Source organism: Podarcis erhardii (genome assembly GCF_964252035.2).
Source record: "Podarcis erhardii genome assembly, chromosome: Z".
NCBI classification, from domain to species: Eukaryota; Metazoa; Chordata; class Lepidosauria; order Squamata; family Lacertidae; genus Podarcis; species Podarcis erhardii.
This window is the reverse complement of record NC_138504.1, coordinates 19,774,001-19,801,517: the sequence shown is the minus strand read 5'-3', so window position 1 is coordinate 19,801,517 and position 27,517 is coordinate 19,774,001. Positions and strand designations below refer to the sequence as shown.

General features: G+C 44.8%; 1 protein-coding gene across 1 annotated transcript; it reads left to right on the top strand.

Annotated features, from left to right (window-relative positions):
• Positions 1–680: 680 nt before the first annotated feature.
• Positions 681–27,517, top strand: TMLHE (trimethyllysine hydroxylase, epsilon). Its single transcript, XM_081848116.1, has 8 exons — positions 681–926; positions 11,600–11,781; positions 12,383–12,559; positions 15,530–15,809; positions 17,629–17,748; positions 21,181–21,417; positions 22,736–22,874; positions 25,766–27,517. Exons 2-8 carry the CDS (start codon positions 11,601–11,603, stop codon positions 25,895–25,897), a joined length of 1,266 nt encoding a protein of 421 aa, XP_081704242.1. The 5' UTR covers positions 681–926; position 11,600; the 3' UTR covers positions 25,898–27,517.

Below are 27,517 nucleotides of genomic sequence, written 5' to 3'. Positions count from 1 at the left end.
ATTACAAGATTGATATAAGAATTCCACATCGTGGATATTGCTAACGTAAGAACTAAATAGATTGTATCTCCTGGTCAGTCTGCTGGACTCTAATTTCTTATAATATGTTTTGGATACGTCGGTCTACAGAACCACATATTTTGATATATGTTGAATCGTATTTTAAAAAGAATTAAAAAGAATTTTAAAAAAAGAATTTATATAGTTACATACAGCCTGTCACATTGTGTGTGTTATTTAGTTTTGCATTTACGTGACAAAGTGTTTGGTAGTGTTTTGAAGGGAGTTTCTATGGCGTATGCTATTGACAACCAGTCTGGGATTGCTTTTCGGCAAAAACAGAATGCAAACACTGAAGCAAACACGAAACGAAAAAATGTCCCGGGAACACTGGAGCAACAACAACAAAAAAGTGCCTCCGATTACGCCGGCTTCGCCAGATCCTTACTTTTTAACGTTAACTCCTATGCCTTTCCCGCAGCTCCTGCCCCGCACATGGATGAGCCTAACAGCTGCTGTCAAGAACCGGAAACCGATACGCAGAGACTGCAGCCCCTTGAGCCGAGCGACCAACTAACTAACTAACTAACTAACTCCAAAGAGCCCTACAATCATTGATCTACATAGGGGGCGGGATTACAGCCAGGCGTTCCTTCTCCCGTGGGATGGCCGCCATGTGCGGGGCACGGACAGAAATGCCACACGGTGGAACGCCCCCCACCCTCGTTCTGTCTCTGAGCCTTGGTCGCACGAACGGTTAAAATAGCAACCGGACGTGACTTAACAGTTTTATTATGACTTTCCTCTTTGCTTCTACCAAAAGAGTTATTTTCCTGAGACCACTCTGCTCCGCGCACTCTATGGTCGCTGGGTTCCTCCTCCTGCAGGGGCGGGTCAGTCTTCTAGAGGTGCGGATACCTTTGAAGGTAAGGGATGCTGAGCTGAAAGCGGGGTGGTGGGGGGTGCGCGCAGCAGTAGCAGTGAAGGGGAAAGGGAAGCTGGGGTGGGGAGGAGGGTGCAGAACTTCGGAAGCATTCGTGGGGGTGCCTTTTATTGCGCTTAATTGAGACCGCTCGCTGGTAGGACATGTGAGCCCCCAGGAGAAAGTGCCTCTGAACACGCCCAGAGTGCATTTCCCACGCCGAAAAAAAGTCACAACTCATAAGGGATTGGCGGGGGGAGAGAGAGAGAGAGAGAGAAAAGGGCAGCTGGTGTAGAGAACGCCGTGCGTGTTTGTTCAGTTTCCTCAGAAGTAAGTCCTATTGTCAGTCATTGATGGTTACTCCCGAGTAAGTGGCAGGATTGCAGCCCATAAGCAGACATGGTCGCTCTACGCCCCCCTCCCCCCGCCACTTCTTGTTTAGATATGAAATAGTGGTATCTGTTGATGGGTTTTACAGGGGGTGGGGGTTTAATTAATGTAAATTCAAAAGTACAAAGAAGAAGACATAATCATAGAAGCAGAACAAAATAAAAAAATTCCTTCCAGTAGCACCTTAAAGACCAACTAAGTTAGTTCTTGGTATGAGCTTTCGTGTGCATGCACACTTCTTCAGATACACTGAAACAGAAGTCACAATGAATCTGAAACAGAAGATACACAATGAATCTGCTTGGGGTGAATCATGCTCCCTCTGTTTCTCCTCTGCTGCTATCTCCAATGCAAGTCAGAACTGGGAAAGAAGGGGGTTTTTGTCATTTGTTCAAGTTGTGGGCTATATGTTTATGGTATATTGTCAGGGGCCACACAAAGAGATTGGCTGAGGTGCCTCTGCACTCATGTATGCTAACGACTTGTGTAGTCCATATTTGTTTAACAGAGTAACCATGCTCCCCTCCTGACTATTTCCAATGGAAATAAATATGTATAACTCTTTCTGCCATGTGCCTTGGCTCTAAGAAAATGTCATTTCTACCAGCATTTCACTAGGAAGTTTTGTGCAAGTGGAATACAGTGCTACCTCGGGTTACAGATGCTTCAGTTTACAGACTCCACTAACCCAGAAATAGTACCTCGGGTTAAGAGTTTTGCTTCAGGATGAGAACAGAAATCGCATGGCGGCGGCGGGAGGCCCCATTGGCTAAAGTGGTGCCTCAGGTTAAGAACAGTTTCAGGTTAAGAACGGACCTCCAGAACAAATTAAGTTATTAACCCGAGGTACCACTGTACTCATTTTGACTTCAAAAACATGTTTGCTTCAGCCTAGCATTCCACAAGCAGCTTTTATTTCTTCCTTTCTAATACATTTGACACTATTCTTTCCCTTCCACTCTTTTCCATCTGCATATAAGGAACTACTGGGTGCTAAGAACCACGACCTGCTAGCTTTCTACTGCGTTAAGGCACATGGCACAACTCTGATGAGGAGAAGAACATGACAGATGTTGGGTTATGGCTCTTTAAGATTTGAACAAAGGTCTTTCGTGGGCTTCCTTCCTAGCACCTTTTAATCTGCTAACTCAGGAATTGGACTAGAATCATTTGCGTGCAGCATGCATCTCCCATCACTGAAGTAGCCTTTGCCACATCTGAATGATTTATTCCTTGTTTTCCAAGCCATTATCCCACTCTTCATACCAGGGATAGGATATTGGCAAAACCTGTTGGTGTTTTGCAACTTTCTGACTAGTTGCAGGACCTTAGCCAGACCTAGCAGAGTACACGCAGAATCCACGGAAGCAATTGGCAACTTGGCTGCAGACAGGATAGATGGAGCAGGAACCAGGAATTTATAGTTAGGTGTTTATTATATACAGTGGACTATGTACAGGAACAGAACACGGATCTTTAGCTAGCTCTCTCATAACACACCCCACAACTACTACACTGACTGACACAATGAACTACTGAACTCCAAAACTCTCAGCTACCAGTTAGTAGGCCATTAATTATCACTCCCTTGAGAGAGCTTGACCAATCAGGGAGCGGTCTCAATGCCTCTGTTATCTCCAGGCAGACTTACTCCTTCAGATTGCCTTCTGGCTGTCTGCCAAACCTTAATTGACTCTGTGTGAGTAGCTGCACGTACAGTTTCCCAACATTGGGAACTTCCAGATCAGGGGTGCACAACCTGAGACCCTCCAGATGTTGGACTACACCTCTCATCCCTGATCGCTGGCTAGGCTGGCTGGGGCTGATAGGATTTGTAGTCCAGAAACATCTGGAATGCCACAGGTTGTGCACCCCTGATCCAGATGAGTAACTGTTGAAATAAAAATATCTGGCTTCTAGCAAGAAGGCAACTTAATGTCCTTTCCTATTCATAGGACATTAAGTTGCCTTCTTGCTAGAAGTACCCAACGTGGTGCCCTCCAGGTGTTGTTGGACTACAACTCCCATCATCCCTGATTAATGGCAATGCTTGGTAGGACTGATGGGAATTGGAGTTCAACAACTTCTGAAGGGTACCATGTTGGCTACCCCAAATGGCTTTGCGGTTTTATTACAATTAAGCGGTATATACAGTGTTTAAAAATAAACTACAGGCAGCAACCATTTCTGGCATGCGCATTTGATGCACAACTGTGCATGCAAGCATCGTGCTGGCTCACACTTGCTCTGCCGACGCCAGTGGGGGTCAGGAAAGGAACCCCCGTGCAAAATGGTGGTTGCCTGTAAGCAATTGGAAAGTGTGTTTGAAGTTGCCTTTTGGCTTTCAGGCCTCCACCAGAGAAGATATGTCAGGCAGGAACAAAGACTTGCCTGGCTTTTTTATGTTTGTCTGGCACATAATTTTTTTGAACTGCTGAAGCACCTGGAAGTAAATCAGAGCTCTGCTGAATGTTACATGGCTTTTAGTGTCACTGTGAGTCAGTCCAGACTTACTGGCCTGATCCTAATGTAGCTTCTCTGTGCTCTGCAGGTGCCTTGCCATCTGCTAAGTTATCAGTGTACGCTTCTATCATCTTAGCTGTGGCTTGCTTTAATTGCAGAACAGAGTGTACACAGCCCTCCCCAACCCTGGAGCTATCCAAATGTCCTAGAATCCAACTCCCATCGGCCCCAGCAAACATGGTCCATTCCATGGTCAGGAATGGTGAAAGTTGTAGTCCAAAACACCTGGAAGGTCCCAGGTTGTGAAAGCTTGTGGCCGAACCACCTCGTCATAGTTTACCTGCTCCTCCATTGCTATAAGAGGACTCCCCATCCTAATTACACTTTGACGATCCTTGATCATACATCCACAAGTTAGGCAGAAGGTCCCAGGTTCAAACCCTAGCATTTCCAGGTGAGTTTGGGAGCCCCTTCTGTCTGAAACCCTCTTCCAGTCAGTGTAGAGCATATTGAGCTAGATGGACAAATGGTCTGAGTATAAGACAGTTTCCTATATTCCTAAATCCTCTAGGCATTGCTAGATAACTTCTGTGTTCCATGAAATATTTAACACACTGCTGGTACTAAATAAACTTCTTGTAATACATGATAACATGTTAATCTTCTTGGCAAGGTTTTCTTTTGCCATCAGTCCATGGCTGGGTTTTTAAATTTTGTATATGTGTAATCAGGAGTGAAGAATCTGTAGTCTTGCTGATGTTATTGGACTTCCAACTCTCATCAACCTGAACCATCATGGTAGTCAGTGGTTTGAGGCAGGAAAATTCCAGTGCTTTTCCCCCCTGCTGAAAATTGTGTTTCATAAGTTTGTTAGTAACAATGGATAATATTAGGCAAAATTGGCAGCTCCAGAGCTGTAATTAATTTTTTTCAGGTGATTATCCCTAGCAAATTTGCGAGTCAGCATATCACACACAGTTCTTTGGGTTGCTAAAGCTTATTAGTGTGTCAATGGCTTTCAGTACTTTAGTAGTTTTTAAACAATGTAAAGGAAACTCTTGCTATTGTCATTTCATTTTCACAAACATTCCAGTAAAACATTCTGCAAAATGTAACATTTAAACCGCATTAAGTAAGCTTTCAGTTTACCCTTCATATATTTGAGGTCAAATGCTTTTGATGCATGCCGACAAAAGACTGACAGAGTACTTTTTGAAATCTTTGCTTACTAAATACAGTTAAAATAAACATGGTGAATTTGACTGCTTGTTGATAGCATCAGAAAATTTTCTGATACGAACCAAAAAATTATGTAAATCACTCAAATCAATCCATGCAAATTAGCCTGATTTACATAGGTGGTCCCCCCGGCAATTTTCCAGTTGATTTTTTTTGGGGGGGGGGGCAAAGCCACATCATTAGTTGTGTGCTGTCAGCCATCCAAACATATGAACCCTTCATGATGGAACAGAAATTCAACTAACTGGATGATGTCACCTATGCTTGCAAACGTAATAAGAGTTTGGCTCTTCAGTTCTCTAGTAAAAGCACCCATAGGTTTTACTTCTTTATTCATTTTGATACCTATGCCTAACTTAACAACTTAAAAAACAGTTTGAAGACTCTAATAAACACAGAAAGGCAGCCATTAAATGAAAAACGAGAGAGAGAGAGAGCCACCAAAATAATTTAACCATAGCAGTGAAAACCACTTTGGAAAATGAGCAACCGCTTATGGCTCAAAAGCTGCACTAAAAAGGAAAGTTGTGGTCTTCAGGATCCGTGAAATGTTGAGGGTCAGTTTAAAGATTACATTAATGGGGAAGGCACTGGCTTGCTTAAGCCCCTCACATGGGTGTGGCCCTCCAAACCTCTTGATCTGGCCCTTAAGATTCGCCTCAGGCCACACCCCTTACCAGCCCTACTCTGCACTCTTTTCCCTGACTGAAACTTGCTCAGTTGGATAAAGGTTGAAGAGATGTGAGCGGTGTAGAAACCTCGGACGTGTGGCTGGAACGTACCAGCCACACAAGAAGTCAATTCTGTTGCTGTGCCTGCTTTTGCTTCTGAACCTACCCAGCACTAAACGCCCTCAAGGGTGGGCCAGTCTTGCTCTATGGATAAAGGTTCTCCTTCCACCTACCTTAACATCTGATACAGGATGAACCAAAAGTAAGTGTACAGGTACTGCTTTGGAATCCACTTTCTTTGTTCTCATCATTCACGATATCAGTAAAGGGGGAAAAAATCATTCGTTTTTCTTAAAAGTAGACCTACTTTTGGGCTACCCTGTAGTATCTCAGAGGAAGGTATGAAATGTGAGCTGAGTGGAACCCTGACCTAGAAAGCGCCTTTGGAGTTGGAGGTGGGTGCATGCATCTATGTTAGTATATACTGCAGTGTTGTTGTAGCTTTGCAGCAGCCCAGTTGTTATACAATATGATCGCATCTTATGCACGTTTAACTTGTGCAATTTTAACCATGTGCAGTTGAAATTTCACATTTTAAGTGCAAGAAAATCTGAGAGCTTCAAATCTCTTTTTGTGCAGGATTTGTTTTGTTTTTTCGTTTTGCCTTGCTGGAGAAGCAAGGCCCTCTCTATGCACCGGGTCTAGGATGCTCTTGCAGGAGTGTGCAGGAACTTGGATTTCAGTGACAGACCTGGGGGTCTCAGATTTCAGCAGATCCTATGTGGGATGCCAACATTTGACAAATACCCCCCCCCCTTCCATTCTGCATCATAGTTGCAGCACCCTTGATGGTCTGCAGCCAGTTTAACTGAACCAGCCATATTACCCTAAATTTGCCTCTGCAGATAGCCTTGCAAGGATATCTTGGCAGAGAGATGGGGAAACCAGTTGGAAAGGAGCTTTTAAGCTTTCTGTCTTGGTTAGGGATGCAAATCTTTTGGTAAGCAAGCTCCAGAAGCCTCAGGTTGCTTGTGCAAGGATAGTTGGTTCCAAGTGTTTGAGTATATGCGTTTTTGTTTATATGTGGAACTCTTGGAACCTATCATGCTGTATCTCTATTTTTTGTAGTCACAGCATCTTCTTTGCAAACAGAGCAAAAAGCCTCTCTGGAGACCTGAAGTCACCATGACCTTCCTTTTATTGCTTTTTCAATTTTTTTTAAAGCACCAATAAGCTGCCTTGACCTCTGACACCAACTTCAGGGAGGGGATATACTGGTAGCTGAAGGACAGTTTCCCCCTCCTTAGATCATCACAGGGAAGCTGTTCTGTTTCTCAGCAGCTTCCCACGGGCTGCAGCTGCACTGCCTTCCTGCCTTTTCCTCAAATTCTGCTCTTGCCCCAATAATACATGCCCTAGGCATGGCTGGTCCTTTCTGCTGTTTTTGGATTTGCTAACAATTCTTGATCACTCTCCTTTATTCCATCTCACCTTTCACCTCTTGGGTCAGAGCCAGTGTGGTATAGTGGTTAAGAGCAATAGACTCGTAATCTGGGGAACCGGGTTCGCGTCTCTGCTCCTCCACATGCAGCTGCTGGGTGACCTTGGGCCAGTCACACTTCTTTGAAGTTTCTCAGCCCCACTCACCTCACAGAGTGTTTGTTGTGGGGGAGGAAGGGAAAGGAGAATGTTAGCCGCTTTGAGACTCCCTAGGGTAGTGATAAAGCAGGATATCAAATTCAAACTCTTCTTCAGACCCAGCACAGTCTGGCCCCCTTGAAGCAAGAGTCTCTTGTCCCCACAAAGGAGAAGACCACTTCCTTTCCTTAAAAGCTCCAGATCATCACTGAGTTTGTACTTGGTTGGAATGAGCTGTGGATTTCATCCTGCTTATGTTCAGCTGAAGCTTGGAGGTAAACTTTGCTTGGCGACAAAGTAATTGCTCAGCCTTTCCCTAAAAAACAAGGAAGTGTTCAGGGATGTTGAGGATAACAGAAAATTTACCTCTGAACTGTTTCTGTTACCAACTGGTCATTGTAAGAGCCATGGTTGTTCCCCTTGATTTATAATTCTAAGTTTAATTTGGCAATTTTATCTGCTCAGTTGTGTGTATATGTTTGTACATTGTATGTATATTGCCATGATTGGTGGCTGATGCAAATTTTCATCGTTGATCTCTATGTGTCTGCCAGCCTTTGGCTCCTTAAACATGCTGAATTATTGTAAAGGTTAAAGGTGCATGCAAAATCTCTGGATGTGAGCCACGAGCACCTGGGATCAGTGCCAGCTGGTAATCACTCGACTTGGTGGGGGTAGCCAAGGGGTCACCAGACGTGTGGTCATTTAGTTCTGCTTTTCTCCCCATTTTCCTCCCTTGCAAAGATACTGTGGGCACTTAAGCGGTGCAGGAGCAAAAATAATGGTTGTGCTCTGCCCCATCTTGCCCTGGTAACCAGCCTCTCATGCATGGAATTGAATATACAGAATCGCCTGGACTGATTAGATCATGGGCTGTGAGCCCTTTAGCTGTGAAATATATTCAGTCTGTCTCTGGCAACCTTTGATACTGGAACGGGAAAGGTGACAGAGACTGTGTGTGGGGAAGGAGATAACAGCTTTTAACTCCAGGCTCTTGGCAACCCAGGAGAGTCTTGTTGGCAGGTTTGTTGGAGCAAGCATAGGTTTGTAACAACTTTCTGTTCAGTTTCTGCATACGCATTCATGCCAGTTAGGCTCTTGGAATTATAGTCATTCAAATTTCTCATTGATGCTTAGAGAAACTTCATGTCGAAATGAGCAATTCCACTCTACAGGTTTGTTTCTCTCTCTCTTGAGCTGCTTTCTTGGAATCAAAAGTGGGGATCTAAGAGCTAATTCTGCAGTTTATGGTACTGAGTGCTCTGTTGGTTGTTCCTCCCTTGATTTAACACAAGGATCATATTTTTCTCTGTGTTTTATGTTTGCATTTTATCAATGTGTGAATTAGTTTCTTCTTTGGAAAGAGTTTTGGGAGCAAATGCATTAGGAGAACATAGCAGAAGTGGTTTTTCTTGCTGTCTTTAATTAAAAGGACTTTTTTATCAGACAAGCTTAAGTTGGCATTGGAAAAAAATGCAAGCTTTTGCATTTCACAGCGCTCTTGGTTAAACAAAACAAGAAAAGGCGCAGAACCTCGGCAATAGAAAGCAGGTGGTTGAAAAATACGTCTTTGCTGCCAACAGGCAATTCACCTGAAACTCGAAAGTTTGCAACTTCTTGTAGCAGCAAAAATCAGTCTGATAAAAGTATATCATGTCCCCTGCTTTGTGCTTTGAGAGCAGTATCATAGCCACAGTCTAGCAGGTAACCACTCATCGATAATGTGAGAGTCTCAAAGGGTCAGCTTTGAGAAAAGGTAAGAATCATTCTTGCTAACTTATCTGTTGATGGTAAATGTGAACTCTGATGTATGTGTATGTTATGCTCTTCATGTGAATTGCTTCACGGTATCTTCTTTGTCAACTCTCTTTAAAAAGCTGTAATAGGAAACTGACTTGTATACAGTTCAACCTTTGGTTTATCTAGCTTGGTTTTGTCTGCACTAACTGGCAGCTGTTCTCCAGGGTTTCAGGCAGGAAACCTATCTGGGGATATCAGGGCTTGAACGTGAAATGCCTGTTACACTACAAACATAGAGAGCTTCCTTATACTATACAGTGGTACCTCGGGTTAAGTACTTAATTCGTTCCGGAGGCCCGCACTTAACCTGAAACTGTTCTTAACCTGAAGCACCACTTTAGCTAATGGGGCCTCCTGCTGCCGCCGCGCCGCCAGAGCACGATTTCTGTTCTCATCCTGAAGCAAAGTTCTTAACCTGAAGCACTATTTCAGGGTTAGCAGAGTGTGTAACCTGAAGCGTACGTAACCTGAAGCGTATGTAACCCGAGGTACCACTGTACTGAGTTCATCTACTATACATTGGTTCATCTAGCTGCCTGGCAGTGTGGATCTCAGGGTTTCAGGCAGGGAATTATTCTCAGCCATACCTAGAGATGATGGGAATTGAACCCAGTTGGTTGTTTTGGTCTGTTTAACTTGGTTCTCGTGTTCTAGTGGTGCTGTACCAACAATGCATATTGTAAACTGCCCCGTGATCCTCAGATGAAGGGCGGTATAGAAATTTAATAAACAACAACAAAATTATAATACGGATAAGATTAAAATGCTAGGAATTGCAGCTGGCCAGTAAATGTACCTAGGATTGAAGTTCTTAGTAGATGAAAGGAGGGTTGGCCCACCCATGAGGCAAGATGAGATGACCGCCTCAGGTGGCAGAATCCATAGGGGCAGCAGATCCAACCTGCAACGAATGCATTGCTCACTATTGCTGCGGCTGCATTCCCCCCTTGTTCCCAGTGTAGATCTTTGTGGTTCATCTCAAGTGTCAATATGTCTTGAACCAGCCTTGGATGAAATGAATGTTTAGACCCTGCCAAACCTTACATCTCATGCTAGCATGGTCACAAAATAATTGCTGTGAGAATGCTTGAAGTAGTGCTCTGGGTCCTGCTTTTGGAGTTTTTCTACAGTTATGAGCAACTTTCTGCAGCCCTCCTTCTCCCCTCCTGTTGTGTTTTCTTTCCGTCACTGCCATACCAGTTCTGGTTTTTGCCTTGAGCTGAGATATAAAGTCAGTTGCATAACTTTGTGAAATACCGCCATAAAGATTAAAATACCTATTTGACCTCTCTGTTGTGTGACCTAAACCAGTAGTCAAGTAAGGATGCTGCTGGCATTGAGAAATCCTTGCTTGGTTGTCACTAGGATTTGGGAAGAGTGGGAGTGTTCTTGCACGTAGGGACACCACATATGAGAACATGGGAAGCTGCTTTACCCCAAGCCAGACTATTGATCCATCTAACTCAGTGTTGACTGCACTGACTGGCAGTAGCTCTCAAGGGTTTCAGGCAGGAATCTTTCCCCACCTTACTTGGAGATGATGGAGATTGACACCTTCTGTATGAAAAGCATGTGTTTAACCACTGGGCTATAATCTGTTCCTCTCTTCCTGAGACCCTGTACAGCTCTGCCAGTCAGAATAGGCAATACTGAACTATATGAACAAGTACTCTGACTTGATAATCTGACAACCCTGTATGTTCCTAAATCCACTTCAGCAGGGGCTTATTTGCAGCCAGTCTCTACTGAATCATGTCTCCCAGCAGATCAAGTTAGCAGGACGTGTGCTTCTGTGCCACACCATGGTTCCTAGCATATAATTGCCAGGTGCAGAGGACTGCTTGATTGCAGCAGGCCGTTTACGTGACTATTGCCAGCAAAAGACCCAAGAACTACTGGCCTAATTCTCTTTCCTGCTGTCATCACACAACCTAGCAGCTGACACACTGCAAGTCCCATTACCACCCAGAACACCCAGAACAGCAGCCTCCCAACTGCGGTCTGATTTAGCAAGTGTCTGAGATGTGGGTGTGATCAATAACCCACAGCATGGCCTTGGCCTTATCTCTTCATTGCAAATAACTCTTGATTGTTCTAAAGGTTCCCCTCCAGATGAATGCAGATAAACCTCACACAAGGTTGGTTGATTGGGAGGTAAGGTATTTTCAGCTGCATGGAATTATGTTGCACAACAGCCCTGCTTACCTGTTCATATGCAAAGGACAAAGCCCAGCAGTGACCCCCCCAGATCAGCATCTTGGCTGAGGATGCTGCAGGTCCCCCCCCCCAAGAGACCAACTGCATATCAGGTGGCGCAGCTGTAATCCAGGGTTTCACCCAAAGTGTCTTTCTCTTCTTATATCATCACACATACAGCTCCTTGCATGCAGAGCGTCAAGCATGGATTGCAGTGTGGTTTCAAAACTCTTTCTAACAATGTGAGTGAGGGTCTCTCTCTGTTTGGTCCCTTTCCCAGGATGTGGGGTCGCCAGCTGATTCACCTGCTCTCCAGCTCCCAGCGGCTACTGAAGAAAAGTCCCAGGTGCCGGGTGCCATGGCTGCTCAACTTCAGGAAAACCCTTCCAAGTCTGACCCGTTGGCATCACACAGCCCCAGAGTCGCTGAAGTGTGCCTGGCAATTAAACGATGATCACTTGGGTAAGGAGCCTGGGGGTGAGGGGCTTTGAAGGGCTGGGAAGGATAAATGTCAGAGCATGTGAGTGGCTTCCTGGGCAAAAGCGCTTCCATTCAAGATGCCAGCCAGCCGTGCTGCTTTCTTAGGACATTCAGTTTTCCCCTCCATGCAGTTAGTCAATTAGCATTCCATTGCCTGTAGAGCAAACTCAGCCTTCATTGAGCTGTGTGAGTCCTCTTTTTCTTTAGGGTCTCCCTCCCCGCAGAGTTTTTTGTACTTTTGTAAACCTCAGAATTCCCCCAAGCTTGCTTGAAGCTGACTTCTTGTGAGTCAGTTGGTGCCGTCTTGGCTGTGTTGCCATGCACGCTTACAGAATGTGTTCGTTATTAGAAGGTTGCATCCATATTGTACATTTGAAGCACATTCATGCCACTTTAATAGTCATGGCTGTGGGAGCTCCAGGCCCTAGGATTCTTTGGAGTTGCTTTAAATGTGTGGGATGCATGTTACCTAAATTAGCTGCTATTAAAAGTTTCTGGCAAAGAATGGGATTTCATTTGGAAGAAAATCCTCCTTATTGTTTCTTGCATTTAGCCAAGTGGTGTGTGCGTGTGTCTTTCCTAGAGCTGAAATATGGGGATGTCCTCATGCGCTTTGACTACGTCTGGCTACGTGATCACTGCCGCTCGGCTTCCTGCTACAATACCAAGACCAACCAGCGCAGCTTGGACACAGCCAGTGTGGATCTGTGCATCAGGCCAAAGAGCGTCCGTGTGGATGAAACAACACTCTTTCTTACCTGTGAGTCCATGGAGCGTTGTTTACTGGGGTTTAGACGAGGAGGGAGCAGGGGAGGATGCAGAGAAGGATTTCTCAAGAGCACAACTTGAGTAAAGAAGAAACCAAGAGGCTTTTTCCGTTTATTCGTGGTAAAAGAAGAGGAAACTTGAAGTTCTTTGAATCTAAAGAAAAGGAACCTGTAAAAGATGGGTTCACACCCATCTTCATGACTTCGCTAGCGATCCTGATACCAAGAATTTGCTTCTTAAGGATTCCTACAAAGTAATTTTTTTTAATAAAAAAAAAATCCAACACAGAAGGAGTCCATAGGGATTCTTAAGGATTTAAAAGTAAGTCATAATAAAATAAGTTCAAATATGGTTCTGTTACGGCCACAAGACTAATAGCAAGTAAAGAAGACATAACATAAAACATAAATGGTTGTTTTCCTTGTTGCTCTTGTTGCCCTTTTGCTGAGGCAGGTCTGCAAAATCGGCAAAGAAGCAAAAACAGAAAGGATATTCCTGGCAGGAATCAGAAATTAACAAAGAAGTATTTTCAAATAATATGCAACTATGATTTTGGATTACAGTAATTAATATTTTTGAGATACTTAATCACATTTTCCATTTTTCTCAGTTATTATTCTTCAAAACTCAGTAATATTGTCCTGTAAATACCTTTTGTACTTTAACCATGGGAAGTAGCTAAACCAAATAAGCAACATCATTTAAGCAAACAGCTGATTCCATACTCAAAACCATTAAAATTCTCTAAGACATTTAAACAAATACTTAAGAGCACCCAGGCAGGCACTGTTAACTATGTGCACACTTTAAAATTATTATACCTTCTTCTTCTTTGAATCCATTTAGATGTTGTCTTAAATATTGATCAGTTATTGAGCTTAATTGTTGGTATCGCCTTCTCATAGGAATCCATTTAGATGTTGCCTTATATAGTCATCAAGTTTCCATTCTTGTTATACACCTATCCAATTGCAACTTCACACATTCTCACCTCCTCATACTGTTTCACGTGTTCTTGGATTAAAAAGCAAGCTTAATTGTCAAAAGTAGGTTTAATCAAAATTTGCTATTAAATAATACAAATAGATATAAATAGATCCTAAAAATAGACCCTTTCCTGTGGACTTGAATTTTATACCCCTATATTTGTTCAGTTGCTTTTATTGCTTTTTACTGTGCTGTATACTATATGTACTGGACACTTCTGAACTCCTCTTAATTTGGACTTCAGGCTTACTTCACTGAGCTGTCTTTCTGAACTGACTGAGCAATATTCTTATTCTGTCTCCTAACAATTCTTAGTACAAAATAACAGCCAAAACCATTTAAAGACTCCTTCTAGTCAATGAGTAACCAGCATTCATGGGAGACTGCTGGGGTCAAAGGTTGCTGAGAACTCAGCAATTTTTCCCAAGACATAGGCTTTCGAGCTTCAGCAAATGTCACATACCATATCGCTGCAGACAAAGGACCAATAAGGATTTTTATTTAATAGCAAAATAAATAAACAAAAACAAGTAAACCGATCACACCCTTTCACAGCAAAAGCTTCTAGACTTACAAACTCAGAAGCAGTGTAAGAAAACAAATCTCCATTGATGAAGCACCACACACAGTCCAAATCACAGCAGCACAGAATTTGAGCCCCACCTTTATACTTCCTTGTCTCTCCTCCTGTGACTATTAATTTTCATTCCTAAAATAGCAAAGGATCTTAAAATATCAAACATTATTTCCTGCTTTTGATGATTCTGCCCATGCATGAAACCTATAGCTCCTTGGGCATTCCGTTGTGCCAGGTATGATTTGCGCCTGTTTTTAGAAAGATTAATCACCTCTTTGTTTTTAACAACATAATGTGCTGTTAGCTGCTTGGTTACAGGAAATTGATATTTGGAAACTTCAACAGAACATCAATACATCCTCTAGTCTACTTCTATTTAATATTTAGCTAGTACGTAATAACCAAAAAGTAATTTCTTACTTAGGTAAAGCATAATACAGAGGTTTAATTCTTAGAGAACAGCCCTAGAAGAGACCCTGTGATCGTTATGTGTTTTCCTGCTGATAAGAGTCCTGCTGTGTTAAGCCTAAAGCCCAACCCGTCCAGCATTCTGTTCGCACAGGGCCCAACCAAATGCCTACGGGAAGCATGCAGACTTCTCCCTTGATTAAGTGTTGTTTTGAGAAGAAGCCCTTCTGTAAACTGAGGGCATGAGAAACAACTGTCCTCTGGCTGGCTCTGGTTTTAGAGGAAAGTGAAGTTGTTACTGCTTATTTACTTTTACTTGACTATTTTCATTATAAATATACAGAACAACAAGTTCAGCAAGTTTCGTCATTTCAGCCATATGCTAAACCTTATCAAACCAAACCACTCTTTCAATCAGTATTTCATTGAGTTTTGTTTTATTTTTAAAACTCATGTTCTACCTTATTCTGCAAAGAAGCTCAAGGCAGCTAAAAGTAGTAAAGGCAAAACAAACATAAGCCCCATAAAATCCCAACATGCACTCAAAATAACCTCAGTATGCAACCAAATTCCAGTTGCATAAATCTAGGCGTAGAACCAACCCAGCAAAATATTGCAGAGTTAATGCAGGACTGGCTCAGCTTCACATAGAAGAAGGTGAGCCTATAGGTTTGATCAGAACTGGGGAGCCTGTGGCTTTTTCTGTTGTTTAGAGTCCAGCTTCCATCACCCCTGATCATTGGTTGTGCTGTCAGGGGCTGATGGAAGTTGGAGTCCAACAACATCTGGAATCCCAACAACAGCTATCACTAGCCCTGGGTTGCATTGATGCTACATAGAAGATCAAAGGGTTGCACAAAAGGCTGCTGGAAGAAACAGACTGTGGACTCTGTGTGTTTCTCTCTCTTTTTCTCTGATCTTATGAAGGCTTACCCAGATCTGCCTTTAGCATTTCGGAAAACGTTTGCACTAATCCTGTCTGTCTCCCAGGGCCAGATGGCCACGTGACGAGGTACGGGTTGGAATGGCTGCTGAAGAACAGCTACGAAGGGCAGAAGCAGCAGGTCATGCAGCCACGCATTCTCTGGAATGCTCAGATCTACCAGGAAGCCCAAGTGCCCTCAGTGGACTGCCAGAGCTTCCTGGAGACCAACGAGGGCCTGAAAGAATTCCTGCAGAACTTCTTGCTCTACGGGATCGCTTTTGTGGAAAACGTCCCCCCAACCAAAGAAGACACCGAGATCTTAGCAGAGAGGATCAGCTTGATCAGGTAACTGTGGGGGTGTTTTGGTAAGTGGAAATATGTCAGGGGCTTGCCTGGGTTGGGTCACAACACTGCTGTGCTTCTCCTCTGACTGAGCTGAGAAAGGAGTGTAGCATTCCGGAGTCTGCAGCCTTTCCATTCAGCATCTCCTGCTCATAGGGCTGGAAAGAGACTTGGAAGCATTGACCTCTGACCCTGCAGATGTTGTTGGATTCCAGCTCTCATCAGACCCAGCCAGTGGCTATGGATTATTTTAGTCCGGAGACATATGAAGTGCTGCATCTTCTCCACCCCTGTGTTAAAAGAATTTAGGCAGGGCGAGAGTTGCAAAGCACTTTATATATGCAACGAAGGGTACTTTTTAAAAAGCACATTTTATTTATAATCTTGCACCTTCTAAATGCAAAATCTGTGTTCTACCACTGAGATATGGTTTAATCCAGCCTTCAGCTGCCTGGTGCCCTCTAGGTGTTTTAGACTGCAATGCCCATCAGCTCCTGTGCTAGATGAGGCTGATGGGAGTTGCAGTCCAAAAAATCTGGAGTGCTCCAGGTTTGTTTAGTCCTTGTCTACCTGCATCAGTTGCATCTGGGCCCTGGTGGTTGTGGCATTTCTTCTCATGCCCTAGATAATGTGCTCCATGCTGGTGTCTATTGAGGATTATTGTGTTGCTGCACAGAACTGGGGTTTATTTTTCTTCCTGCTCGCAATAAAGAAGGTGGGGGGAAGAGTACCATCTTTTCCTTTAGCATTTGTTCAAGAGCTGCCAGAGCTGAGCATAGAACAAGGAGCAAGTTCTTTTGGCAGGCTGGGAACATTTTAGTGTTCACGCCAATCACTGCTTCCTGTTTTCCCTGGAAAGGTTAGGAGAAACAGCCTCAGCCCCTGGAGACCCAAAGACCAAAGCAGTGCTTGGGACGTCAGAGGAAAGTACAAGGAATGTTTCTCTTCTCCGCCCCTTCCAATTTAAACTGCAGTTGTCAGGCTGACCCTGGATTGCCCTGGGGGATTAGGAAAGAAGGGATTTATACCAGCTGCCTGCCTGCTGGCTAGTCTTTCTCTCCAGCCTGGAAGTGGCCTGAGCAGCCTCTTTGGCCTGGGAGCTTCTAGTCTTTCTTGCTGCTGTGTCTGATAATTGTTCCTTTCAACCCCTCCCATGCGTGGCTTGTTCTTAAGGCTAGATTCTCTTTTCATCTTCTCAAATCCACCCAGATTCGTTCTTGCTTTAGTAAATATTGTTACTCCTGAAAGATTGGCATGTGCAGACAAGATTCGGACTTGCTATCCTTAACCCCAGAAGGGAATTCAGGACTGGGTTCAGAGAGAAATAGCTGAAGTAGGAATAGCTGATTGCAGGTGTTTAGATAAGCAGAGGGAGACCCTCTTGGCAGTTCCATCACACTCAGAAGTTCAGTGGCCCAGGAAAGGGCATTCTCTTTGACAGCCTTTTAAGTTGTAGAAATTCCTCCTCACAGAGATGTGTCTGGAACCTTCATCATATTGTTTTTGCCTTATGCTGAAGACACTCCTCTTTCCCCCAGACTTTGATACCCGAGATGTGTATTTTGAGGAACTCACCTGTTCTTGTAATTTATTTATTTATCATATTTATATACGGCCCCTTCGTCAAAAGATCTAACTTCATGCATGCTTCCAAGTCTGTGGAAATTACGTCTGAGCAAGCATAGATAGAATTGGTCTGCACAGGTGTTCCTTCACCTGCCCATTTGCATGAATTGTCATCAAGCCCACCTGCCATGGCTTTAGTGGTTGATGCCAACACAGAGGCCTTTATGCGTGTGCTTCTCTCTCTCTCCTTTTCCAGGGAGACTATCTACGGCAGGATGTGGCACTTCACCTCTGACTTCTCCCGGGGAGACACAGCCTACACCAAGCTGGCTTTGGACCGTCACACAGATACCACTTATTTCCAGGAACCCTGTGGGTATGTTCCAATGGCCTAAGAGGCAGGGAGTGACACGAGTCACAAATGCACTGCTCCTTTTTGTCATGATCAGGTTTAACCACATTATTATGTTTAATACTTCTATCCCGGTTACATCTTTAGAACAGCCTACATTGGGCTTCCATCCAAGCATTGTCTAGGTGATTAAGTAAGTAATGCAGATGTATTTAAAGTTATCCTGAAGCCTGAATTGTTTAACAAATTTACATGGCCCATCTAGTCCAGCATCCTTTTTCTCACAGTGGCCAACCAGATGCCTGTGGTATGCCAGGGAACAGAGCATGAGCACAAGGGCAGCTCTCCCCTCCTGTGGTTTCCAACAGCTGGTATTGCTGCCTCTGACTGTGGAGCTAGAAGCCATTGATAGCCTTCTCCTCTGTGAATTTCCCTAATCTTCTTTTAAAGCCCTCCATCACTGCCTCCTGGGAGAGAGAGTTCTATAGTTTGACTCTGAGCTGCGTGAAACACTTTTTTTAACCTGTGCTAAATCTTCCAGTAACTACCCCATTCCCACCCCACCTTACAAGGTTCAGGGAACCCACCCTGCCAGAGTAGTCAGGTTCACTTTACATCAACAAATGCTGTAGAGTTTGTGGGGCATTCACATTTTGAGTCTGCTATGACTTCAGTCATTGTCAGTAGGGCAGGCTCCCCTGAGCTCATTAACAGTGGCTGCACCAGCAATTAGGAGCCAGCCAGCCTATTAAGAATCCCAAGAAGCTGTTTTTACATCAGTTAGAGCCGTAGCTCAGTGGTAGAGAATCTGCTTTGCACGAGGAAGGTCCCTGGTTCAACCCCTGACGTCTCTAGGTAAGGCTGGGGGAGAACCCTGTCTGAAACCCTAGAAGAGCTGCTGCCAGTCAGTGTTGACAGTACTGAGTTAGATGAACCAATGATCTGCCTTGGTATAAGGCAGCATCCTATCAGATCAGACTACTTTCCCATCTAGGTCAGTAGTGTCAACTCTGTGGCAGTGGTTCTCTAAAGGTCCTTCACATCACCTGCTTCCTGATTATTTTTGAAAGGAGTACAGTGAAGAATGGAGGAACACGGGTGGCGCTGTGGGTTAAACCACAGAGCCTAGGACTTGCCGATCAGAAGGTCGGCAGTTCAAATCCCCGCGACCGGATGAGCTCCCGTTGCTCGGTCCCTGCTCCTGCCAACCTAGCAGTTCAAAAGCATGTCAAAGTGCAAGTAGATAAATAGGTACCGCTCCAGTGGAAAGGTAAACGGTGTTTCCGTGCACTGCTCTGGTTCGCCAGAAGTGGCTTAGTCATACTGGCCACATGACCCGGAAGCTGTATGCCGGCTCCCTCGGCCAATAAAGCAAGATGAGCGCCGCAACCCCAGAGTCAGCCACGACTGAACCTAATGGTCAGTCCCTTTACCTTTACCTTTACAGTGAAGAATGCAACAACACAGGGCATTAAGGGACTCCCCAGCTGTGATCATCTCTTCCAGCTTCTCAGAGTGCTTCAGAAAACCAACAGGAAACTAAGCAGTCCTGCCTTTATTACCAGTGACAGCAGTTTGATGTTTTTATTACCCAGTTACGTGAATTTCAAAACCTGGCCATCACCCTAATATAGCCACATTGCAGAAAGCTCTAGTACAGAGGAATTTAAGTCCCTTTAACCTGTGGCAATTCCAAATAGCCTGCGCCTGCTTGAATGGTGCTCTGAACAGGTCCTGAAAACATTGACGTTGGACAAGATTTTGGGAGAACGTATCCAGCACAGAGACTGCAAAGTTTAAAATCTCTCTGAGGGAAAAAGAAAAGAAGTTGAAAAAGCCTGAGGTTGCACTATTATATTCACCACTATATGTAATATATTATGTTCAAAAGACAAGAAGCAGGTTTCTAGACCTCAAGATAGTAAAGGGAAACAAAAATGCTTTGTAGAATCTCAGAAGCCAGCTGAACTTCAGAGACCTTGCAATATTAGTTTTGCCCCTTCTAATAACTAACAGAAGCAATAGAGAGGGAGAGGGTTTAAACACATTTCTCTACATAAATAGACAAGTGGACAGGAGCTGTGGGTTGCTGGCATAGTCTGTGTTTTATATACAGAAGGCTTAGGTCCAGGTTCATTGCAGGCTTATATTGTTTAGGCCAATTCCAAACTAGATGCAGCAGTGGAAGTTTTAGCCTTATTTCCTAACTAAATCCAGGTGACTGAACCAGGTGCATATAGGAGGCATTCAGTGGTTTGCATCCAGAAATGCAGATTCAATAACCTTTTGACAGCAACCTGAAGTCTGATGTTCCAGGAGCCCAAAGCAAGGAGGAACCAGGTGCTGTTCTACTTGAGATACCTTCTGTATCAGGGAATGGATGCTGTGCTTTCTACTAATTTCCTCCCAGGGACTAGACTTCTTTTAATGAGCCAGGAGCCAAAGCAGTAAAGACAAGAGAAATGTCAAAAACAGCAGTGGGGAACCCCTGGCCCACAGACCTAGCTATGCCTGTTAGGCCTCCCCATTTGGCCCACCAAGCCTTACCTACCTGCTCTACACCTAATGCCAAATATGACATGGCTGAGCCTAAAGAGAGGTTGTAGGCACTGCCAGTCAGCTGATCAGTGGTGCCTGAAAAGTCCTGTGCATGGGGCTTTGAAGCACAAACACGCAGCTCATTTTCCATGCTTAACAGAGCACAGGGCTTTGCTTTTCACCTGCACTCTTTGGTTTCAAACCACACAGACAAGAATGTGAAACCTGACATTGTGGCTTGGGGTGATTGGCAGGTGGCCGGCTCTGCTCATCTGTCGTATTGGGGACAAGGAGAGGGATAAGAATCCTGATTGTTGGCCAGCTCTAGTGTCCCACACCTGGTTTAGAACAAAGGACCACAAGAGAGTTTGTTGATCTGACCTGTCAGGGCCACTCTTAGAGTCACAGCAGAATCACTGTCCAGGCTACATTCAGTTTCCCTGTTAATTTCCACATTATATTTGAACTTTCGCATGACATAAAGGCCATTTCTAGAAATCAAGTGAAACATAGTGGAAGTTTGGTGCTCATTTCCATGTTAATTACTTCCAGAACAAAATCAGCATGCAACTGCATTAACCCAGAAGATCGTGGGAGTAATTGGCAAAATATGGGGTGATAATGCCAGCCTACATTTCTTTCCTGTGGTTTCCATGGGGAAATGGAAGTATACATGCAGAAAGAGTGATTTTCTACAATAATGTCCATAGTTGGGTCACACCACACCCAGTGACATTTAGCACAACATTTAGCTGGTACAGTATATTGGTCAAAAAGCCAAAGTTCCATAATGCAACAGGTAAATGCATTGTGAAAGGAACAATGCAGGAGCTTTAACAGGATACCCCCCCCACACACACACACATCTGAATGTACTTATTGCCACCAAGTGATCGTCTCCTTCCTTGCCCTCCACAGCATCCAGGTGTTTCACTGCCTCCGGCATGAAGGGACAGGTGGTCGTACATTGCTTGTGGATGGCTTCTACGCAGCAGAGCAGGTGCTCCAGCAAGCCCCGGATGACTTTGAGCTCCTCACCAAGGTGCCACTGAAGCATGAATATATCGAGAATGTGGGGGGCTGCCACAACCACATGATTGGGGTTGGGCCTGTCTTGAATGTCTACCCCTGGAACAACGAGATCTATTTGATCAGGTGAGATGGCCAGTGTCTGCCCTGGTCTTTGCAGCACCACAGAGCACTCCAAGTGAACAAAGCTAGAGGTGGACTGAGGCCATTTGAGCCTCTGTCACCAGTCCTTTGTGATAGCTAAAGTCCTTAAAGGGGCTACACTTGGGCCTGTGGACAGGCAGTTCTTCTCAGGCCCAGGGAAAGCACCTGTGAGGGTCCTGGATCTGGCGTTGAGGAATCTGGTCCAGGGGGCTCTTGCTCACCAGACTCCAGTTTAAGAGCCCCCCTGGTCTCCAGCATCAGGCTTTGTGTCAAGAACCCATTCTGGCTCCTTAGGGGGTGACTCTGCAACCTCTTACTTGGTATGCTGGGTGCTGCTGGATTCTAGGGTTGTGACAACATCAGTTGGAGCAGTTTGTGTTCATGCAAACATGGTCGAATTGCATGTTCCACCACCAGAAGAGATACCCAAGTGATTTAACCACCAGTACCTCTTCCTAGGAAACACTGGGAATTGTAGTTCTGTGAAGGGAATAGTTGTTCTCCTAACAACTCAGCACACTTACCAAACTACAGTTCCCAGGATTCTTTGGAGGAAGCAGTGACTGTTTTAAAGTGACACAATACTGCTTTAAATGTATAGTGCAGATGAGGACTTAAGCAGTCAGAGTTCAGCCAGAGCTGAACAGGGATGTGATCCTAGATATATCTACAGTCCTTGTTTGTTCCTCCAGCCATCCCAGCAAATAGTCCTGTACCAGAGCCCAGGCGATGCTTCATTGTGGATCTTGTGCTGATAAAATAGTTACCACTTTATTACGGAATCTGGCTGGTCAAGAAGGAAAATCAAGTTGTGCTGCAAAATTACCTTCCGCCCCCGCCCCCTGGCAAGATCCTACTGAATGACCCCCCAAAAATTAACGTTTGCTTTTTTAAAAAAATCACAGGGGTGAAACTACTAAAAGATGCACCATTTGGGGAAATTTACTGGCTGTGCACACCTTACACCATTCCTGTCCTTCCCCGTAATTTCTGCAGAAAACCCAAGTCCAATTTATGTGTGCACAGGTATAGGGAACTTTTGGCTTCACAGATGTTCCTATACTACAGTTCCCATCATTCATGACCATTAGCCTTACTGGCTGGTGGAAACTGAAGCCTTAACAACAGGCTCCCTTCCTCTGATATACACAAAGCGTTTGCTCCCACTGATAAATAGATATCACTTCTAGCAGTCATGCCTCTGCCCATGCGGATCCTTAGAGACTTACTGGTTCCCATGTGGGGATTGCAATCCTTAAGTAGTGCACTGTGGATGTTCCCTTCTGCTGCTTTATTTTAGGTACAACAACTACGACCGAGCCGTCATTAACACGGTGCCTTACGACACTGTGCACCGCTGGTACAGCGCACACCGCACTCTCACCGCCGAGCTAAGGAGACCAGAGAATGAGCTCTGGGTGAAGCTGAAGCCGGGCAAGGTAAAGTCATGGCAAGCAGATTGGCATGTGGCTTTGGTGTGGAGGCGTTTGGTACTAGCAGCTCAGAGTTAAGTGCTCTTCCACTGCTAAACTACAGAATTAGCCCCCAGAAGATGTAGAGATTGCCAGCAATTTGGATGGCATTAAAAGAGGGTTAAAGGGACGTGGGTGGCGCTGTGGTTTAAACCACAGAGCTTAGGACTTGCCGATCAGAAGGTTGGCAGTTCGAATCCCCGCGACAGGGTGAGCTCTCGTTGCTCAGTCCCAGTTCCTGCCAACCTAGCAGTTTGAAAGCACGTCAAAGTGCAAGTAGATAAACAGGTACCGCTCTGGTGGGAAGGTAAACGGTGTTTCCGTGCGCTGCTCTGGTTCGCCAGAAGTGGCTTAGTCATGCTGGCCACATGACTCGGAAGCTGTCTGCGGACAAACACCGGCACCCTCGGCCTATAGAGCGAGATGAGTGAGCAACCCCAGAGTCGGTCACGACTGGACCTAAGGCAGCCCTGTTCAGGGATGTTTTTAATATGTAATGCTGTATTGTTTTTAATACTGATTGGGAGCCGCCCAGAGTGGCTGGGGAAACTCAGCCAGATGGGCGGGGTATAAATAATAAATAATAAATTATTATTATTATTATTATTATTATTATTATTATTATTATTATGGTCAGGGGTCCCTTTACATCTACTAAAAGAGGGTTGGACGTGTTCACAGAGGAGAGGGCTATTCATGTCTCTTAGTGACAGCAATGGCTGTGTTCTACCCCAACTGCCAGAGCCTCTGCCACTTGCTAGGAATCACAGGTGGGGAGAGGGCTGCTCTGGTCTTCCCTGCAAGCTTCTCATAGGCATCTGGTTGAACACAGTGATAGCAAGATGCTGGACTTGTGGAGCCTTTTTGGCTTGATCCAGCAGGGCTGTTCTTCGCTTTGTGTCCAACCTCTTCCATGCAGGAGGGCAGAAATATATGTGTGCTACATCTGAACCATCCTTGTTATCTCTTTCAAGTATCTCAAGGGAAACATGAAGGGAACATACTGAGGCTCCCAGCACTAATTTAACACCAAACTAACATCTGCTCAAGAGTGAAGTGGGCAACAGACACTCAATTCTCTGTATAAAGTAGCTTTTTATGTTCATATTGTGGGGAACTTCAAACCCACGGGCCAGTTTAGCCCATGAGGCTGTACACCCATCTGTCCAAGGTCTGACATCATATGTGGCATAAGGTGTAGAGCAAGGAAATATGTGGCTCAGACTGCGGCTGCCCTCAGCCCCCATCAGTTGAGGGGTGCTGAGAGGGAGACCTTCTGAAGTCATCCCCTGATGATGGTTAAGGTGATAATTTATTATTTATATGCTGCCCATCTTGACTGGGTTGCCCCAGCCACTCTGGGTGTCTTCCAACAAAGTAAAAGCATTTAGCACAGTAAAACATCAAATATTAAAAAACTTCCCTATACAGGGCTGCCTTCAGATGTTTTCTAAAAGTCAGATAGTTGTTTGTTTCCTTGACATCTGACAAGAGGGCGTTCTACAGAGCGAGCGCAAATGCCAAGAAGGCCCTCTGTGATGTCACAAATGACTCGAGATGATTGACAGGTGTGTGGACCCACCCACCTTTCAAAGGGAGAAAGGAGCCAGCTGACTTCCCCCCATTGTTGCTGTAATAAGTAGCCTCATCATGACTTCACACAGTTTCATTATTATTATTATTATTATTATTATTATTATTATTATTAATTTATACCCCTCCCATCTGGCTGGGTTTCCCCAGCCACTCTGGGCGGCTTCCAACAAAATATTAAAATACAGTGGTCTGTTAAACATTAAAAGCTTCCTTAAACAGGGCTGCCTTCAGATGTCTTCTAAAAGTCTGGTAGTTGTTTTTCTCTTTGGCATCTGGTGGGAGGGTGTTCCACAGGGCGGGTGACACTACCGAGAAGGCCCTCTGCCTGGTTCCCTGTAACTTGGCTTCTCGCAGTGAGGGAACTGCCAGAAGGCCCTCGGCGCTAGACCTTAGTGTCCAGGCAGAACGATGGGGGTGGAGACGCTCCTTCAGGTATACAGGACCGAGGCTGTTTAGGGCTTTAAAGGTCAGCACCAACACTTTGAATTGTGCTCGGAAACGTACTGAGAGCAGACACATAAACGTACACAGACAGACACATGCTCCTTCAATATGTGGCCTCTCCACCTGTGACCCACCCCTCTACCTGTGACCCAGATAGTGATGTAGGAGAGCTGGGGGGGTCACATCTGGTAACCAATGCGCCCCTTTGGTTTCAGCTAGTGCATAGGTAGACAGGTCTAAAAAGCCTGGGATGCAAATTTTCACAGTCCTCTAGCAACTATGGTGGCTCATTGACCAGAAGTAATGTTTTTAGCATTAACTCTGGAAGTATATTCTTGATTCTGACCAAACTCAGCCTTCTAGAGCACAATATACATCAGGAGGCTTAGTTTGGTCAGAATCGGGTATACACGTCTAGTAAATACATTACTTGTGGTCAATGAGCCACCATAGCCACTAGAGGGCTATAAAAACTTGTGTTCCAGGCTTTTTAGACTCTCATACCCATGTACTGTCTGAAACCAAAGGGGCTCATGGGTTGCCAGATGCAAAATATATTGGCATTATTTTCAGCTTTCCTACCCCCCACTAAGAGAGTTGTAATGCAAAGCTGTGCAGACAACCCTGGGTTGGGTGGACAGATCTTCTGACCCTTGTATAAAGCAGCTTCCTCACTTGTCTTCCATTTCCAAAAGAATGGGGGAGACGAGCTACATGTCTGTTCCTGCTAAGATTACCTAACCAGGCGCCAATGATGTAACAGGTATAGGAAGAGTCTTGCAGCGTGGACACAAATTTCCCATTCGTTCTTTCTGCAGGCCCTGTTTGTGGACAACTGGCGAGTTCTGCACGGCCGGGAGTCTTTCACAGGTTACCGCCAGCTCTGCGGCTGCTACCTGACAAGAGATGACGTGCTGAATACAGCCCGCTTCCTGGGGCTGCAAGCCTAGCTTGACCTGGGCTTCCGGAATTTAGGGAATTGCGGATCCAGGAATGAGAGAGCTTTTCGCAATATACCTCACAGACTTGACCTTCTGCTCGCAAGAGGAGGAGAGTTACCCATGGGATTACTTGATTGTCAGCCAGCCCATGCAGTTTATTTGACTTTCCCCCCACCCCACACATACACTATCCCAGTTTTTTGGTCTTTTGTTGTCCAACTCCCTTTGGCTTTCACGGCACAATGGACACATTTGGTGCAGGAAGGAATCAAAGTCCGCTGCAGCACTCGAGGTGCCAGATCTTGTTGTGCCTTTTTGCTGTTGTAACTGAACTATAATGCTAACTTTGGTCAGTGGGCATTTTTTTACACTGGCATTCCATAGTTTTGCTGACCACAGGACAAGTGAGTGTCCTTAGAAGTGTGGGGAGAGAACTCTCTCCACCCGACACCAGTCTTCAAACACCTTCAAAAATACACAAGTGCCAGGTGTTGGAAGCTTTTAGGGCTGTCCCCATTGCCTGCTGATGGCTCAAACTTGCCATATTGATAGGAAAGCAGCTACAGGAAATTTTGTGGCGAGGGAGGACAGCTGCATGGCTAGAGCCAGGTAGTTATGCTTGGGGTCCTTCTTTACCAGAACTACAAACGACAGTTTGTGCGCAGTGATATCTTCCCCTTCCCCATATCCTGCGTTGTTTTTCTTTTGCCATGATAGCTCCTCCTAGTACATGATAGCTGCCCTTTCTTCATTTTGGTTCTTGAATATTTTTTTTTGCCTTGTGCTTTTTCTTTTCTTTTCTTTTTGCTTTGGCCTTCCAAGGATTTACTCCTACTTCGTTGATAGCCTCTCACCTTGTGAGCAATAGGAAAGTAATTGAATTAGGAGCAGTGGCACTGTCAGGGCAGGACTCTGGGGCAGAGGTCATGGTCCCCACAGCAAAATGAGCATGGAGGCCGACAGACATGGCAGCAGGACTGACTTTCCACATTTTTGAAGTTACTGGAACAAGATGAATGACCATCTAAAGTGAGGAAGGATTCCTAGCTGTGGTTTCTTTGGTTAAAAAAAATAATGAATTGCTGGTACTCACATCTAGTACCATGGATGCCAGCACAAAACAAGGCAATGTTCCTCCATACAGGTGGGAAAAAGCACTGACTTCCCATAAGACCAGTGGTGGGCCTACATTTTGGGGGCCCTGACGCTTGCTCTGTTATGGGGGCCCCTTTGAAACCAGGAACGAGGTATGGGTAACCACGGTTGACTTCCTCAATGGGGTTGTTTCATGACACATCACTGCAATTAAAAATTCATAATTCAACTACTGCATCTCATATTTTGATTGAAATTGCTATCCCGCGACATTCCACCTTTGCAGCGTTTGTGCTACTGACTCAAAATTTGGGATTGTTGAAAAATTAATTGATTTGACTTGTGCAGCTGCACTAAAGTCCTTTCTGGAGCCCCTCTGGGATTAAGGGTCCTGAAGCTTAAACTTCACTAGTTGCATAGTAGATTGGCCCCTGCATAACACCATTAAGTCCAGCATCTAAAATTAACCATTGGCACTGCTGTTTCAAGGGAAGGCCTGAAGCAGTTGAGCCCTGTTCTAGAAAATATCTCAAG